The sequence below is a fragment of the Telopea speciosissima genome, unplaced genomic scaffold, assembly GCF_018873765.1.
Source record: "Telopea speciosissima isolate NSW1024214 ecotype Mountain lineage unplaced genomic scaffold, Tspe_v1 Tspe_v1.0462, whole genome shotgun sequence".
In the NCBI taxonomy this organism is placed as follows: Eukaryota; Viridiplantae; Streptophyta; class Magnoliopsida; order Proteales; family Proteaceae; genus Telopea; species Telopea speciosissima.
The window spans coordinates 4,766-23,890 of record NW_025317798.1 but is presented as its reverse complement, the minus strand read 5'-3'; the positions used below and the strand labels follow the sequence as shown (position 1 = coordinate 23,890).

Genomic DNA, 19,125 nt, shown 5'->3' with positions numbered 1-19,125 from the left:
ACCTTCACCGTCCGAGGTTGGACCCAGTGCTGCGATTTCCAGGCTTCTTGGTCTTGGGGTCAGGAGCGATTCGACTCGTCCCCGATCGTCGATTTCAGCCACCACCCACAGAGTTCTCCTAGGAGATTCGATTTTGACCTGAATCTCCCGCCTGCGCCGAAAGTTGTTTGATACCTCAATTTGGGCGTCGCCGGTTCAAATGGGACTTTTTTTCCCCAAAATTTTTTTTTTATTTCTCGCTTCTTTAGTTTTGAACAAAAAATCGAGAGTGGAATTGTATGTAAATGTTTTTTTTTTTTTAATCCAACACTGGTTCTTTTGCAACTGAAAAATCAAAAGTTTCTCCATGTTGTTCGTTACTACAACCATTGTAACCTTTTCACTGAAGAGATAGAAAACGCAGAGATGGGTTTCTCCATGTTGAAATTACCCTTTGTTTTTTTGCAGGTTGAATGGTTTTAGATGAAGAGATAGAAAACGTAGAGATGGGTTTTGAGTCGCAGGAGTGATTTTTTCTTTTTTTTCTTTATATTGATTCTCTCTGGGTTTGCGGAGAATTGGTTTACAGGAGAACTGAAAACCTAATTCCATAGTGGAGTGTTAAAATCGATAACGCTATCAAGGAGAAAATTTCCAAAAGATATGTGAAGAAGAAGAGAGGGGGAGGGGGGAAACAGTAGAAAAATTAGGGCTTTGTGATCTGGAATCGTAGAATAAGAAACCCGAAGAACCAGCTATCCCGATGACGAAACGATGTTCCCTGATGGATCATATGATTCGAAACCTACGAAACAACGATTCTAACTATCCATGGGAGCCTCAAGTAGGGTTTCTGGTTTATAACACCACAAGCTCGAAGGACATATCGGTTGGTGGAAGGAAGAAGAAGATGATGGAGAAGAAAAGAAAAAGAAGATCAACAGTGGAGGAGAAGGTTTAGCTAGGTTACCTACCGTTAGGGTTTAGTGAAGTGGAGAGGAAGAGATGGAGGTACTCCATTTTTGTTCTCGCCGGAGTTTGCAGGAGAAGGTCGGGATTGGAGGAGCAGGAAGAGGAGGAAGAAGAAGAAGGGTAAAAGGGTCTATTTACATGGATCAAAGGTTAGTGTGGGGATTAAATCAAAAGGGTAACTGAGTCATCTCACAAGGATCAGGGTTAGTTTGGGGATTATGAAAATTTTTACTATGCCACATCAGCATTTAACAGACGGACAGTAACGACAGGGGTGTAATAGTAATTATTTTTAAAGTAGAGGGGAGGGATATGTAAGGTGGGAAAATCAAGGGGAAGAACGTATAATTAGGTCAAAGTACAGGGGAGGCGGATGTAATTTTCCCAAAAAATTATGGTCCATGGTGACGTCGATTTAAAAGCTCCAATAACTCAGTCATAAGATTTCTGTTCATTGCCAAACAGACCTGCTGGTTCTCCAAAGCGCCACTTGCTAAAAGGCTTCTCATAGAGAACTTTGGTCTCAAGTTGCAGAACAGATGAAAGCAATGGAAACAGAAGCCGCGCTCTGGGAAGAACCCTCCGTAAGTTCCTAGTCAGAACTAATTGCGCTTTTAGTACTTTTCCGAATGTTAAGTTTCCTCTTCAAAATAGTCCCAATAGGGAGAACCTTAATAAGAGATTCAACTACCCAACTGGGTTTTCTGCAAAACCCTGCATCTCTCAAATACATTTCCTCAAAAGCCTCAAGAAATCAGAACCCTTTCGTGGTCTCTTACCTCATCCGCTCATGTGGGCTCTCACCCGCAGCTGCCATCTCTGCATCCAAGAAGGTTGGTTTTGAATCCTCTGATGGACCAGATTCCGTTCTTACCCTCTTTAGAAACCATGGATTCACCGAAGCCCAGATTTCCAGACTCATTAGAAAGTATCCATTATTGCTCGTTGCCAGTCCTACAAACACCCTTCTCCCTAAACTTGAGTTCTTCCATTCCTTGGGCGTTTCGAGCCCTAACATTGCCAAAATCCTCTTCAAAGATTCAAAGTTCTTGTTCCGTAGCTTAGAAAACAAAATTATCCCTGCTTTTAATTTCTGGAAGAGTTTAGTTGGGACTCTGGAGAATGTTGTTATTGGTCTAAAACGTGAAGCTCGTTTCATCAATTGTGATATACAGACTGTGGCTCGAAATATTGCAATCTTGAGAGAAAATGGAGTAACGGAGTCCATTATCCTGCGTTTACTAACTTACTATCCCACATCGTTGACACCTAAAAATAATCTGTTCAAAGAGATGGTTGAGGAGATTAAGCAAATGGATTTCGACCTTTCAAAATACACGTTTATGAGAGCTCTATCTGTGTTTACATCAATGAAAAAATCGACATGGAAGCAGAAATTGGAGGCTTATCGAAGGTGGGGTTTTTCTGAGAATGAGATTCTCTTGGCATTTAGGAGGTACCCTTCTTTTATGACAGCGTCTGAGAAGAAGATAATGAGCCATATGAATTTCTTTGTTAACAAAATGGGTTGGGAACGGGAAGTTATCATCATGCGCCCGCAACTTCTTGCGCTTAGCTTGGAGAAGAGGATTCTTCCAAGGTGTTCAGTTTTACAAGTATTGATATTGAAAGGTTTGGTGAAGGAAGATCTTAAAATGGGACATCTGTTGATAAAGAGTGAGAAGCATTTCTTGGAAAATTTTGTGAAAATATATGAGAAAGAAGTTCCTCACCTTTTGGATTTATACAAAGGAAATACTAGTCTGCTAGGACTAGGAGATGGAATTGAGGAAGTGGGTTGAGAAAACCTATTGTAAAGTGCTCAAATTATTTTGATGAGGTAAATATTAATGTTTCTGTGTTATTCTCTCTCCTTGTTAACTCTTTAGTCTCAATGAATCTCAAATCCGTCAATTGTTGACAATACAGCTACTTTGTTGTTTCTAAGAGAGATATTGATTTGTCTAAATTTGAATGGACCTGTTTACTGTTTTCTAGTAGGATATCTTAAACTTGGTTTGCTTCAAGTCTCAAGGTCTATACGGAGACTGTATACAAGCTATTATGTGCAACTAGTAAGGTTATTGATTCAGTATAGGTTACTAGAAATTTGATTGTCGAGCTTCCATGCCTTGGGTGAACTGTTTTGAGCTCAGCAGGGAGGCACTTATCTGTTGCTTGGTCATTTTGGTGGTTGTGGTTACTTTAGGAGCTAGTCCCAGATTTACAGTTTAACTTCAATTTACGCAAAACTTAGAAGGTGAATAGCAAGTAAAATTGTATTCTTGGGGCATTAAATTTGTAAATTTGGTTTTAGGATGTCACTTTCTAAGCATTTATGTGTGTTGATAGGTTTTCTTTTATTAAAAAGGCTGCTTAATGTCAATGATTTGATAAATTGGTTATGCTTATTTGTAGAACTGATAAAAAAGAATAGAGAACGAAAAAAAAAGTTTTTGGTTCTTAACTTGTGGTGCCGAAGCTGTAGTGTCTTAGTACTGAAAGTTGATGCAGTTTCGATGATAAAAATGCTTGTTATTGAATTAAACTTTGAAAAGCAGTATATCCTATAAATGTCAGAAGACCTAAAAGGATGATTATATCGATTCAAAGCCTTTTCCTTTCAATGAATTTTGTAGAATTTGCCTTAAACATGTTTTTCTGTTTGAAACCATTGATTTTAATTACTTTTTTGCAGAGAGATTTTATTATTCTAGATTTGAATGGACCAACTGCTATAGACTGGTGGAATGTCTTAAAATCACTGAGCTTGGTTACCTATATTTTGGAATACATGAACCATGTTCAGGATGGTTCTAATCAGGTATCAATCAGTTGACTGCTCTACTTAGTGGTTTTCAGAGTTCTCTTCCAAACAAAAGGTGAAAAGTTCCTTTGTGCTTGATGAGATTTTGGTGCCATTGGAAATAACAGTAAAATTATACATTTGCCTTTTCATGGAAATGCAGCAAATTTTCTCCCTGGATAAATGCAAAGAGGGGAAGGAAACTAATTGGATGATGAATCATTGTTGTAGAATTATCCTTTTTGAGAAAATTTGTTATGTGAGACAATAAATCCAATATTTTCATCTTTAGAATATGGCTAGACATTTCTATGAGAAATTGTATAACCTACAGATGGATATCCAAGAAACATAAAAAATACAATGATGCAACCAACAAGATCTTCTTGTTCTTGTAAGACCTTAAGTTACATAATTCATTTCAAATAACCAAGCTTGCTTAGTCAATATCAAATTTTCCCATTTCTACAGTTTCTATAACCATTTTGTTCTCTAGACTTAGGACTGAAACATCAGATGCCATGTAGAAGCAAAACAAATCAAAAAAAAAAAATAAAAAATCAGAGGGATGAATACTAGCAATAGGAAACAGAACTCACTACAATGAGGATAACCTATGAGATTCTCCAAGACAACCCCATGCTAATTCTTAATCCTCCTAACAAGTTATTACTCATGAGCATGGCCCACTAAAGCTAGATACAGCTAGGCATGTGACTTGAGCTAAACAATCAAACCCACAAATTGGCATAAATGATCTCTTTTGGAGAAGTCTTGTTCAAAACAGAGTTGCAATGATAGAAAGATAACAAACGGATTAAAATAAATGTAACAAATTTGAACATACAGAATACAGCCAAAGCAAGTTGAGAATAATTTTTTTTTGGGGGGGATACTAGCAAGTTGAAAATTGAGAATACAGAAAAAAGGGATAAAAGAATTTCTCTTCCTCTCCAATCTCAAAGATAATTAAAACTACAATTTCAATGGCATCTCTTCCATATCTCCTTGTTTTTTGGGACCTGAATGATTTATTAAAAGATCTTAATTTTTCTATGAAAAATAGAGAGCTAAAATCATCAGGCATGTCACAACCAAAATTCAAGGAATTCAAGAACATGAATCTGATGCAAAAATTTGAAATAACCTCGTTAAAAGGTAAATAAATCCAAAGTATCTTGGCCTTCTCTCATAAGCCAATTCAGAAGTAAAGTAATTTGATTAAAAAAAATTCTGATAAATCATTGATTCTTCCGGTAGCTTGCAATTTATATTATTGGCATTGAACAGATATAATCATGTAGGGTTAAATAGGATTGTAACATAATAATTAAGTGAAATACTATGCCATATAGGGTAATAACAGATATCAACTATTTAAGAAATTAAATTGACTTTGTAAAGTATGACTATGTTTGCTTCAATGTAGTGGTCATGCAATTAAAAAAAAATCAAGTGAAATACTATGCCATATAGGGCAATGTTTCTTAAATAACTCAAAGATCGGATGGGATCAAATTTTATGGACATGTAAACAAACCCCAAGGTCACTTGCTCACATGTAAATTTTCAGTTCAACATTAAGTTTGTCAAGTGATAATATAAAGCTTTGAAAATTTAGGACTATGGGAGGTTATTTTTTTATTTTATTTTTTTGGGTAGGAGATTATGGGAGATTTCATAGAGTGGTCAAAGTATCATAGGCATGCTCGGACATATATGAAGATGCATGCCAATACATAGGAGCGTATTTGTTTGAATTAGGCTTTGAAATATGACATGTAGTTAATCTAGATTATTTACTATCTATCCAAATGTTAAAATTGAAATTTCTTAATTCCACATGGCACGTGAGGTAGTGCCACTTTTGACAAGCTAATGAAGTGGGCTGTGAGAATAAAATTTTTTTTTCTCTTTTTATATTGCTTTCACCTATAATTTTTTTGGGTAGTTATACATATAACAATGGAAGGTGATGTTTCTGAAAATCACAAGACATATAATCTATGGTGACAAATCCCTCTCAAAGTTTAGGAGAGTGCACAATAATGTCTAGAGTATTGATACACATGCATGGACATACACGAGTTGTGTACCGATACAAAAAGGGGTGTTTGATTAAATTAAGCTTTGAAACTTGAAAAGTGGCTAATCTAAACCTTGTACTGTCTATCCAACGGTCGGAATAGACATATCATCTGTCTACATGGCAGAATAGATGCTTTGCAATATTTGAAAAAAATTACTGACCTTTTTAACAATAATAATTCATCTTTTTTAACATAATTTTTACCTAGAATTATAATTTTTTCCCCTTTGCAACTTAAATACCCAACACAAGCCAGTGACTTACATTTTTTAGAATACTTCTAAGCAATTTGTCCAAGGCAGAGCATCATACTTGGGGAGGAGGGATACCTTTTTCCGATCTACTAACCCATAGCGTCTAAATTGACCAAAAACATTGGATTTTGGAGATCTAAAGAGGGATTTTTTTGGATTTGAGAGAGTTTTTGTGTAGCCCAAGGTAAAGCTCGATTTCCCCCCCCCCCCCCTTTATGTTTATTTCGGTGTGAATTGGATGAATATGTGTTTATCCTAAACCTACAAGTTAAGTTGATTACTTCATGTGTTTGATGATTTGTTTTGCCAAAATCATTGAGAAGTGTGGAAGAACATAAAAATCCTGATTTTTTCCCCATTTTCCTACCTAATAAAATTTGAGAAAAAAATAATAGAATAAACATGATATTTCATGGTTAAATTAATTAAACTATATATTTCCCTATTGCTTAATGTTTGAGAGTGTTGCATGCTTAAGATATTGATTTGTTACATCACCTAATATATTTTCTAGGATTTTTTTTCAATTTTCCCCCCACGTACCTCGTTAATATATGTTTAATATGTTATATATTGTGGGAAAGTGTTTCCTATCTTGGAGCGTTTGCTATACTGACAGGAAACACCCACTCACAACTTTGGTATAATTAATAGCGACAATTTCTTAGATCTACTAGATAAGCACAGAAATTATAAGATAAGTAGATTTCAAATTTGTTTTACATCTACTACTTTCCATTTTGAAAAGATTTACTTAATCCCCAAAGTTAGTTAATGGTCAAGCCATGTAAGAATAAAATAAAAGTAAACTTCCAAAATTGCCAAAAAATTTGTTGTAATTTTAAACCATAATGGGGAAAATAGGAGGTAAGGGGCGCGCACAACTTTCTCTACCTGTTTTTATTTTAATTTTTTTTTTATTGTTTCTCACTTTTGTTTTTTTTTTTAATGACCGAGTTTCCTTTCACCAACTGTGAATGAGATCTCATTCACCGCAGGTTGCAGGGTGGGAATAGGTATTGAGAGGGTATTTTGGAGCATACGAAAACCTTAGGATGGTGGGTGAACCATCCGCTTTTTTATTTTTTCTTTAATATGTTTCTATTGTTTTCTATTCTGACAATTAAGATGTACTTCCCTTTGGATTCGATGCAATAGCTTTGTATTTATTTTTTTTAGGGGATAATAACCGCTTTGATTTCCACTCCTACAATTAAGGTGCACTTTTATCGGATTTCACAGTTTTTAAAACAGTTAAATTAGGTTTGGAAAATTTTGGAAGTTTTCTTTTAGTTTATTCTAACGTGGCATGAGTACTAACCTACTTTGGGGATTAAGTAAATTTTTTTAAAATAGAAGGATGTAAAACAAATTTGAAACCTACTTATCTTGTAATTTCCATTCTTATCTAGTGGATCTAAGTAATTTTCCCTAATTAAAAGAGGGGGGAGGGAGGAGGTCATTACATAGGGGACGGGATAGACACAAAGGGGTTTGGGGGTGTAGGGTACGCTCCCGAACAGAAAACATTCCCCCATATATTTGTTTAGTATTCTTTCATTGGGGGAAAAGAACGCTAATTGGTCACGTGGGATAGGGGCGAAATGACTGCCCCACCCCATGGAAAGACGGAAATCCCATCCCCCAAGATGCTTGTGCATACGCTTGCATTGGCCACCACGTTGGCACAGGGGTCATGCGACCAGGTAACATTCTCTTGTCCCTATTTCATTTTATAATAATGTACATTAATTTTAAAGGTAAATTATTATTGTCACAAGAATCTCTAAGTTTTCCAAAAAGCATAAGACATCTTTTCTTCTACCATGACATGATGTGTCCAAAAAAAATAAAAAATAGTTGTGACTCTCATACCTAAAAAACAAAGACAAATGATATATCCATTCCGATTGTCGGATGGAGAGGAGATGAATCTAGCCACACCATGTTAAATTCAATCAAATACCCCTCGATGGATGTGTACTAAGTAGTCTAGCTATTATTGTGCACTCTCTTAACTTCAGGTAGAATAAACAATCCAGATTAAAAGAATCGTAAAAACGGATTACTCATATCTATGTTGTGATTTTTACAGGAAATCATACATATCCACTCTTTTTTTATTACCAGAAGAAATAATAACAAGATAACTACTCTTCTTTAAAATTTGTTGCTATGATTGTAAGATCTTCTATTAAATGGTCTCACTCCTTGTTTTCTCGCCTGGCTGATTGTTACTAATTTCATTGTAATCTTTTTCATGACCTAGTTCTTTTAAGCTTTATATCTTCTCATTTTTCTGAAAAAGAGATTCTCATGGCATTTAGGAGGCCGATACCCTTGGTTTATGGTACTGTTTGAGAAGAAGATATTGAACCATATGGATTTCTTTGTTAACAAAATGGGTTGGGAAGTGTCTATTTTATTTGGATTAACCTTTTGCTATTGTCCACTAGGATATCTTAACCTTCAATAAGCTTGGTACTTCTATGTATGTATATATATGTATACTCAAAACTAAAAAAATAAAGAGAAGGATAAAGAAAATCTCTTTTTGTTTATTTGGTTCTAAGCTTGATCAACTACTATTGTCTGATGGGATGTCTTAAAATCAGTGAACCTGGTTATCTCTCTCTATATATGGATATTATTGATCCCAACCTAGCTAAAATATGTTACATCATGAAATGATACAATAAATCCCATATTGTTGGTCTACAACTTGATGTTATGCTGAAATCGAGATCGAAGAACGAAATAAGATGCCCGAAGCTCGTTCAAAGTTTCCACCTGTTTCTTAAAGTTTTCTCGGAGTTGGTGGATAACCTCCTCCATTCTTCTATTCAATTGTGATCTAGTTCTTCAGGCCACAATTGTTACTCTGATACCAGATGATGCAACAGGAAGAAGAATCACAACAAATACAATAAATAATTCTTCATCCCCTCTACTAGATACATCACATATTTTTATTCCTTGAACTCTCCTAGACTCCATCAATAAGCGACTTCCTAATCGATCCCTCCAATTAAGGAAAACACTGCAATTCAATCACTAATTATTATATTAAATAAAAGAATAAATATATATATATATATATATATATATATATAAGTAGGTTTCTCAGGATACCAAATAAAATATGCAGTAATGAAATAAATATGCAAGTGAAAACTTGAAAGAGGTCAGCGGAAATAAAACTTGTGTGTGCTTAGCAGGTGCTGCAGTCCTTAATTTGAACCGGTCGCGGCACTCGGAGGGGTAACCTCGGCGGTCTACTGCTTTGCAGTAGCCTTCAAGAGCAAGGGCACGAGCGCCAATATTTGAAGATAAAAGAGAATTAAAATCTTGAATTTTATATTACTAGGAGAATTTGAATTACACTCTTGATATACAGGACTCTCAAGAAAGCTTAAGAAAACTATTCACTTACGTTTACTTCAAGGAAACTTAAGCCTGAGATAAAGGCTTAAACTTGCTACGACTTGACGAACACTTATGAAACTTAGTTACAAACAAGAACACTTGATGAAATAAACTTGGTTACACTTCAAGAAATAAAATTAAAAATACTTGAAGTAACTTGGTGTAAGAACTCAAGAGTCGAGCTACAGCAATGCTGCGTGCTTTCTTTTTTCTCTTCGAGATTCTCCTCCTTCTCTATGGAGAAGACGAGGGTCTTATAGAGCTTGAGGCTTTGGTCGCTTTACTTTTCCACCGAAAGCAAACCTTATCTCAAGGCATCTTTGGTAGAGCGTAGCGCATGTGGGCGTGGGCCCGAGTCTCGACTTTGGAGGCAGAGGCGCCAAAGCGCTTTGGGTCCGTAGTGCTACAAAAAAAGTCAAATTTACTATTCACCACTTTGTTGGTAGAACTTGGAATCTTTGAAAAGCTTCAAAACCGCACCGAGGCATTCCACGTGTCGAAACACTGTTTTCCTCATTGGTTTGGTTTAGATGGTTCACCGTATTTGAATGGGCCCAGTGGTGGCTTGACTATCTAGGACCGAGAGATAGTGAGGACACGACTTTTGATACAACCACGCGTGTCATTTTTGAGCCATTTTTATGATGTCGCATGGCGGCGATTCTCCAATATCGTGGTTTGGAGACTAACCCACGGGCTTACAGGCCCACTCTTTTTGATGTTTGGCTTACGGACCTTCCAGTGGACCTTGTTGAAGAGAAGCTGTTGGGTGATGAGGTCCACCCATCATTTGATCTTGGGCATATTGACCTTATGGAGGTGGGGTCAATGGACCCAACACTTGAACCGGTTTCTTCTTTTTCTTCTTCAAGATCGAGGCAGCCACCGGGCCTCGATCTCACTTGTTTGCTTTTAGCTTCGAGGCGTCTCATCACATCGGATTTGTCCGATCCTTCAGTGAGGGCCGCTTGAGTTTTGGCTTTGTGAGGATTGAGTAAGGGCCTCAGGGGTACACCTTCTCGGATCACACTTGTCCCACCACTTGACTCAAGTTTCTTTGTAGAGAAAGGGTAGAGCAACCGGGGCCTTCTGATTGTCCAATTGCATACTCCCAATAAACGATCCAAGCCGACGCAATGGATGAAGAACCTCAGGAGATCCGGTTGTTCAGGAATTTGTTCGGTGTCTGATAAATGCTTAAAGCATCGAACACTGTCCGCAAAATGTCACTAATTGGCCCAAAGGCGGCCCACCAACGAGGGAACCAATTTGGAATTGGGTCGAGAACTTGAAGTCGAAACAAAAGAACCAGGAATGTTGGTTCTTGCTATTTTGAAACAGAAAGCATGGTGCCAAGCATCCATGTAGTCAAAATAGTGGTATTCCCGGGAATAGTTTTGAGAGAACCTCTTTGTAGAGAGGGGATGTGTACCCCAATCTTTTGAACGATAATTTGTAAAATGGTTACTCAAGTATGGGTAACCGGACTAGGATCAATTTTGTCGAAATTTTGTTTGATACGTATAGAATCCGTATCAACGAGGATGAACTCATAGAATTCTTGACTTTTTGAACTATTTGGGAATAGAAATCCCAACCTTGGAAAAAAGCCCTTTTGCTACTTCCACAAAGCGTGTTGCGCCTTTAGTATAATCGTCATCAAGGGCAAAAATGTCTTGATGGGCTTGTTTGAGGATATACTGACTCTTGGGTAAGTTTTGGGAAGAAAGCTGGTTTGGACACAGTGGAGGAGCTTGGTCTAGAGAGTCTTGAGATGACCTTGTGTTAGGAACTATTTGAGTGGACTGACTAGCCACGACTTGGGTGAAGGAACACTTTCAACACTGTTTTGGAAGGGGACACTTTGATTAGTTGATTTAAGAAGTAGGTTTGGCATAGGAACCCTTTGATTTTATGCTTGGTTTGGGGGCTCCTTTGGGCCATGATAATAAATCGCTTTTAGGACCTGCAAGAATTCACGGGTCAAGAAATCGGAATAGAATTCATTTCTCCTTTTATGTAAGTTATGTCAAAATCAAAACTCGATAAAAGGGCTTGCCATCTTGCAAAAATCTGTTTTGAAGCAATATTTTGAACATCATTTTTCAAAACTTGTTTTCACTATCAGTAATCAACTCTTACTAAAAATTTCTTGTTTAGAAGATCGCTTTGAAATTTTTGGATGCAAAGAACTACTGAAAGGATTTCTTTTTAATGGTACTATAATTTTGTCAATGGGTTCCAAACTCCTGAAGCAAACCGACTAATTGTTCTTTATCATCTTGGACTTGTTTAAGGATACCTCCGTATCCAAGTTCGAGGCATCGTCTCAACTATCTCGAAAAGTGCGCAGATCTGCAAGTTTTAGACAAGGGATTTCCTCGACTAATTTTTTAATATCTTGAATCGCTTTGTATGGTTTGAAGTCCACGGGCTTGGTTTTTCTTGAGCCTAGAGTAAAGATCTTTACATAATTGGCTAATTTGAGGGATGAAATCTCTGACGTAATTTAGGCTTCCTAGAACCTCTGTAATTGTTTTTGTCTAGGATTTGGTCAGGGAATTTATCTGCAAAAGCTATAGATCTTTCTATAGGGATGACTTGGTTTTGGTAAATGTAATGCCCTAAGAATCTAACCTTGGTTTGGAATAACTCCATCTTTTCCTGGGAAAGAACTAAACCACTGCTTTTTCATGGTGTGGAAGAAGCTCCTAAGATGTTTGAAGTGTTGTTCAATGGATTTGGAAAAGACTAGAACATCATCAATATAGACTATTATGAATCGCCGTATGGGTTTAGGGATGTCGCTCATAATGTTTTGGAATTCACTAGGGGCATTTTTAAACCAAAGGGCATTACGCTCCATTCATAATGCCCAAATGGTGCGGTGAAAGCCGTTTTGTAACGGTCTTCTTTGTGGATTTGGATTTGCCAATATCCGCACTTGAGGTCAAACTTTGAGAAGATTGTGGCTTGGTAAAGTCTTTGAAGTAATTCTTTTTATTTGGTATAGGATATCTAATCCATCAGTAATGCTTCATTTAGAGGTTTGTAGTTTATGACAAGTCCGGGTGTTCCTCTTTCTATTTCAATTCTTATTAACGTAGAAAGCCGCAACTCCAGGTGACTTGCTTTTCTTGATTAGATTTTTATTAAGGAGGTCTTGAATTTCTTTTTACAAACTTCTTGTAGTTCTTGGGTCATTTGAATAGGCCTGGCTTTTGTAGGGATATCCTTATCCAAAAGCTTGGTTCATGGGAAGATGAACAATGTGCCTATGTCTTGCCAAAAGGCATCGGAAACTCAACGCAGTTCCTTCTCAATTTGGGCCTTGGTATTAGAAATTTGTTTTTGAACCGTTCTTTCTTGGAGTTTTTGTTCAATAGTCCTATGGTTGACTTCTTGTTTTAGATATTGTAGATGTTTTTGTTTACTTTGAATTTGACTTATAGTTGTCTGCTCTGAAATGGCTACTGTTTTGAGCAGGTCTATTTCTTTTGTTCTGGCTTGTTCAAAGAACTGGAAATGGACTTGTTTACCTAGGATAGTTGTTGTAATTCCTTGATCCAAACAAATTGAAAGGTTTTATGAGTTCTAGGAAAGGTTGTCCTAGAATAACTTCGATGTTAAGGTCTTTTACTAATATGAAAACTTGTTTTAAGCAAACTCCTTGGTTGCGGATGTGAACGTCGATAATTTATAATTTACGTTTAGTCTTGAGCCATTTGCTCCTGTTAATTTTTGAGTTGTCTTTTCAAAATATTGGGTTGGGATTAACCCTTCTTGTATGCAGTTCATTTGTGCTCCTGAGTCAACCAGGGCTATAGTGCTGATCTTATGGGCTGATGATATGACAATAGTAATATTGACATACCACTGTTGGCATTTGACTTTGTTAATAATATCAACAAAATCTTCATTACTGTTTGGTAAAGTTTGTATACTGTTGTCTTCTTCTTCTTCTAATTCGATTTTTTGCTGAAACTTCTTTAAACTTGCTATGTCCCTTTTATATTTTTATTTCGGTCTTTAGATCATTTGTAGTAGCTTCTAAACTGCAATTTTAACTTGATCCGGATTTTGAGAAGAAGTAGGAGTTTTGTCAAACTTCTTATAAATATTCTTTATGTTATAAGGGGTTGCCTTAGTTTGGGGTTTTGTTGATGAGACCTGTTGTAAGAGTTCTTGGGCATGTTGAAGGTATAAAGTCTTGGTATGTTTATCTTTGATTTGATCAACAAAGTTGAGAAATTCTTCTGGTTTGTTAAAGGTTTTAAGTCCCGAACTTGATTGTATCATGTTTATAGATTTTGATGATTCTGAATCATCACAATTTTTGCAGAAAACTCCTTGGCTACAATTACAAGGAGAAGCCTGTTCATCACTATCACTGTTTGACTCAATTTGGTTTAACTCATTTTCTTGGGTTTCGCTTTCACTCTCTAACTGTTTTGACCCAAATCGGCTAAGAGTTGGATTTTGGTATCATCGGGCATTATGAGTGAGTTGATCTTTTTGCTAGTCTACAAGATTTGGCTATGTGGCCTGGTTTACTACAAATAACAACTTGTCTTGGTGTTTTGAGTTGGTCTTGATTTTTGGAAAGTTCTTTTGTAAGGTCTCTGTTTCTTTGGGCTAGATTTATTGTCTAAATTTTTATCCGGTTCTTTTCTTGTCTTGTACTTACTTGAATATCTATTTTTCCTGTTATGCCTATGGCTTTTATGTTTCTTTTGAGCAATGATTTTTGAATCGAAACCAAACCGCTCACGTAATCCCCAATTCTTGTTTGTAGGATTTTGATTCTTTTCTAATTTGTTTTCTAAGTTTGATATCCATGCATAAGGCTAATCCTTCCTTGTGTACTAGGCTTATGAGATCACCATAGGTGAGGGTTTGATAGGGTATTTCCCCATTGTTTTCTTCTCTTAATTTTTGTTTGAGTTTTTCCGAAAATAAACTGGGTAACCAATGAAGGAATTTTTCTTTCCAACAGGGAGATTTGCATCTTCCTAGTCAGGGACCTCGGTCGTGAATGTGTCTTTATACCATTTGAAATCGTGTAATTTTTTACATTTGAGGTTTGATAATTGTTCAGAAGACCTATCCTTGAGTCTTGTGGGATCTCCTAAAAAATACTTGGTTATACTAAAAATTAGAGTGTTTACAGCATCTTCAACTGGTTGGTCTCCTATCATAATTGGTAGACCTTGTTCATTAGTTTGAATGGCATTTAGTATGGATTCTTTTCCTTGGTGAGAACATTATCCCACCAACCTTTAAGTTGACTGTAAACCCGAAAATGATTATTTCTGCTATGGCTTGATCGGTATGTTCTTGATCCGATGAGCATTGCTCACCATGGTCATTTCTTGGAGTTTGTTAGCCAGATTGTAATCTGACATACCATCTATGTTCCATTCATAGATGGTACCACTTTGGTAATTTGCCTGGGAAAATTCCCTTCTTTGTTCAATTTGAAGATCTGGGTATGTTGGTCTTGGATAATAGTTATTGTTCATGTAAGGGCTAGTAATAGCATTTACCTGTTCTTGCTCCTCTTCATCACTGGATGATTCAGAGGAAGCCATTTGTTGGATGTTTGCCACATTGGAAGCAGAGCTTCCTTGTGTTTCCTTTTGAGGTGTATCAGGGACAATCAAATTTTGTAATCTTGTGGAAATTTGGCTTACTAGATCTCTGTTTTCTTGAGTATTTAAGTTTTTTAAACTCTTGTTCGAAATCGTGAAAGGTTTGAACAGAGTTGTTGTTGTCGAGGAAGTACTAGCTTGATTTAGAGACGTTGGTTCAATAGGAGTGTCTTTTTGAACTAAGTTCTCTATTCTAATTAGTTGACTTCCTATGGTTTGTAAATACTGGTTCGTGTAATTTGTTTGTTCAATAATTTTCTTGGACCCATCAGAAACACCTTCAATGGATCTAAAAGGTGTTGCCAAGATTTTCGTGTTGTTAATTTTTAATTTAACATTTGAACCAGGAGGGTGTATTGTCTCTATGGTCTTGTCATCAGCCAATTTCCAGGTGTGGTACACCTTCTTGCTGGCATTGATGTTAGAAAAGGGATAAGGAATGTTGTTATTACTTGTATAGATGTCTAAATATGTAAAGAACATAACATCTACTTTGATGGTCCTCATTTTGTCATACCAGAGGTTCTTGATTTCTTGTTGTTTTTCTTTCGAGAAGTAGCTAAAAAACCATTCTCTTTTTTCAGCGTTCCTGGGTGAATTGAAATCTATTCTGAGTTTGGGTTTGTTTATCTCATAGTCTTCTCTTGTTATGGCAGCAACTCTTGCTTCGTGTTGCATGTCGGTTTGAGTTGGTGAAGCTGGTTCATTTGATGGAGAAGACTTGTTAGGATCGTTGTTCATAAATTCCTTGGGTGACATTATCGTTAATTTGGGTATGTAATCCTAGAATATGTAAGGACCTTATTTGTTCTTGTAACCTTTGGTTTTCTAAGTGGAGACTTGTTAGAGAACTAGAGGTTGAAGCTCTACTGGGACTTGGTGAGTTTTTCAAACTCTTCAGATTTGGTTTTATTTGTTTATCTTTCCTCTGGAATGTTATAGTAACCATTCCGTCCCGATCTTGGTTTATAGATTCAACGTTATCGTTAGGTTCAACAAGTGACTCGGGCAAGGTGCCTGGAGACACCATTTTGTTGGAAACTTAATGTCTTTCCAGCTCACTGTTTTAGGGTGAACTGTTCTTGAATGGACAAAGTCCGTTTCTATGAACGTGGTTTGTCCTTTAATAGTCCTTCTTAGAGCCTTGGGTCTTAAAGTTCTCATGGCCTTGTACTGGATTCTATGGATTATGGCAATTGGTATAGAACCTTGTTTCATTTTGTAACCACTTGTAAGGATGTTAACTTTTAAGGTATCCAGAAGATTTGCATCATTCAAGGATAAATTTATGTCTGGGTAACAATTGAAATAAACTGGGCCTTTGTGAAGACTTGTTTCTATTATCCCTAAAAGGGAATCATCAAATTGCAGGAACCTTTGATCTCTGAGTGCAAGCAGGAGGGCTACGTTGAGCCCTTCCCTGTGCAAGGGTTTGATGGCAACTTGTATAAGTCCTATATGGATATAATTAAAATCCTTTTTTAACTTGTTAAGATTTGAAGGGTCTAAGAGTTGGATCTCTTCCATATCTGGAGAGTAATTGATAGTTTGTTCTACAGTCTTGATAGTTTCAGTGAAACTATACCATTCTTGTTTGTAAACTTCTTTGGTTGGGACCTTGGGTAAGGTCCAGTTTTGAAGGGACTGATCAAGGTCACTTGTTAGAACTTCATTACTAATTACTTGACTTGGCGAACTGAAGTCGCCGACTAGTCTCGAAGACATGGTTCTACTAAGTCTACTCATAGTTATCTGAACATATCCCCCTAACTAAGGTATACTTCCATCCACCAAAGGGTGAAGGAGATCTTAGTTGCTAATTAACCGCAAACTGGGTCTTACCTCTTGCCCAACGGCCCTAAAAGCCAACTAATACTCGCAACGCAACTCCCAGAGGACTGCCGGAAAGTAAAAAAGAGAAGGAGATAAGAACTTAGAACTAAGGGTAGCCTAAATATATATATATAGGATTTGAAATAACCAACTAATGTCCAACTCAGGTACAGGCCCATAGCCCATAGGTGGAACCTCATTACGGTCCATGGAGAGATCTTTTGTTTATAATAGTTTATAAAGCGGCAACAATTCCAATTAAATGAATTATTTGCATTACCAAACACAAACACTGTCTGAGGGAGGTTAAATCGTCATTTTGCACCCCATATGAGGGAACTGCACTGTACAGCGAACAGCAGTGGATAAAAAATTCGACAGAGACCTGCAGCATCTCCTGAAGCGTGCAGTTGCCAAAAGGGTTTCTTCATGGAATTTTTACTCTCCAGTCTGTAGGTAGCATTCACCCTTCGAGAACTTTGGTCTCAAGTTGCAGAGCGGATGAAAGCAATGGAAAGTGGAAACAGCAGCCGCACTCTTGAAAGACCCTGTAAGTTCGTAGTCATAAGTCGGAACTAATTAGTAAATTTCCGAATGTTTAGTTTCCTCTTCAATAGAGTCCCAATAGGGAGAACTGTAATAAAAGATTCAATAACCCAACTAGGTTTTCTGCAAAACCCTTTATCTCTCAAGTGCATCTCCTCAAAAGCCTCAAGAAATCAGAACCCTTTCGTTGTCTCTTACCTCATCAACTCATGTGGGCTCTCACCCGAATCCCGCCATTTCTGCATCGAAGAAGGTTGGTTTTGAATCCTCTGATAGACCAGACTCTGTTCTTACCCTCTTCAGAAACCATGGATTCAGCGACTCCCAACTTTCCAGTCTCGTTAGAAAGTGTCCATCATTGCTTGTGTTCAGTCCTACAAAGACTCTTCTGCCTAAACTTGAGTTCTTCCATTCCCTTGGCGTTTCGAGCCCTAAACTTGCTAAAATACTCTGCAAAGACCCAAGTATTTTGTTTTCTAGCTTAGAAAACAAAATCATCCCTACTTTTAATTTTTTAAGGAGTTTAGTTGGGACTGTGGAGAATTTTATCGGTCTAAATCGTCATTCCCGTCTCATCGCTTGTGATATACAGAATGTGGCTCAAAATATTGCAATCTTGAGAGAAAATTGTGCGTTTACTAATTTCCTATCCCACCACGATGACACCTAAATATGGTCGTTTCAAGATAGTTGAGGAGGTTAAGCAAATGGGTTTCAACTTTTCAAAATACCAGTGTATGCTTGCTCTGTATGTGTTTACCACTATGAACAAATCGACATGGAAGCTGAAATTGAAGGCTTATCGAAGGTGGGGTTTTTTTGAGAATGAGATTCTCATGGCATTTAGGAGGTACCCTTATTTCATGGCACAGTTTGAGAAGAGGATATTGAATCATACGGATTTCTTTGTTAACAAAATGGGTTGGGAACAGGCAGTTATCATCAAGTACCCGCAAATTCTTAGGCTTAGCTTGGAGAAGAGAATTATTCCAAGGTGTTCAGTTCTTCGAGTATTGATATTGAAAGGTCTGGTGAAGAAAGGTCTTAAAATGGAATATCAGTTGAAAGAAAGTGAGAAGCTTTTCTTGGAGAAGTTTGTGACAAAATATGAGAAAGAAGTTCCTCAAATTTTGGATTTATACAAAGGGAATATTAGTCTGCTAGAACTAGGATATGGAACTGAGGACGAGTGGAAAGAACCTTAATGTAGTCCTAGGTAGGAGTAGGGGATTCTAGGGTTTAGGGTGTGGGGGTTTGATGAAACTTGGATCGAGTGTCAATAATGATGTAAGGGATGTATGCTGAAAGTTTGGTTTGAAACTAATGGACAGATTTGAAGTTATGCAGGAATCCTAGTTAGGGTAGGAGTGAGAAGAAGAAGGTTTAAACAAAGTTCAGATTCAAACTTACTGGATTTGAAGAGATCTTCATTGGCAGCAGCTTTGAAGATGAACAATGGGGTCTCCCGATCTACAAGATGCAAGGAGATAAGTAGCAGCCCTCCCGATCTTCACGATGCAAGGAGTCGATTGGAGATCCACCAATCCCTTCACCTTGATATTACTCACA

At 37.1% G+C, this 19,125-nt stretch overlaps 1 protein-coding gene and 1 pseudogene across 1 annotated transcript; both read left to right on the top strand.

Annotated features, from left to right (window-relative positions):
• Positions 1-1,438: 1,438 nt before the first annotated feature.
• Positions 1,439-2,781, top strand: LOC122648100. The gene has a single exon (XM_043841361.1). It carries the CDS (start codon positions 1,581-1,583, stop codon positions 2,751-2,753), a length of 1,173 nt encoding a protein of 390 aa, XP_043697296.1. The 5' UTR covers positions 1,439-1,580; the 3' UTR covers positions 2,754-2,781.
• On the top strand, positions 1,557-18,761 carry LOC122648101 (annotated as a pseudogene).
• The last annotated feature ends 364 nt before the right edge of the window (positions 18,762-19,125 follow it).

What these genes read in the sequence shown, in the direction of transcription:
- LOC122648100 (XM_043841361.1), top strand. Translation starts at nt 1,581, where the DNA reads ATGTTAAGTTTCCTCTTCAAAATAGTCCCAATAGGGAGAACCTTAATA.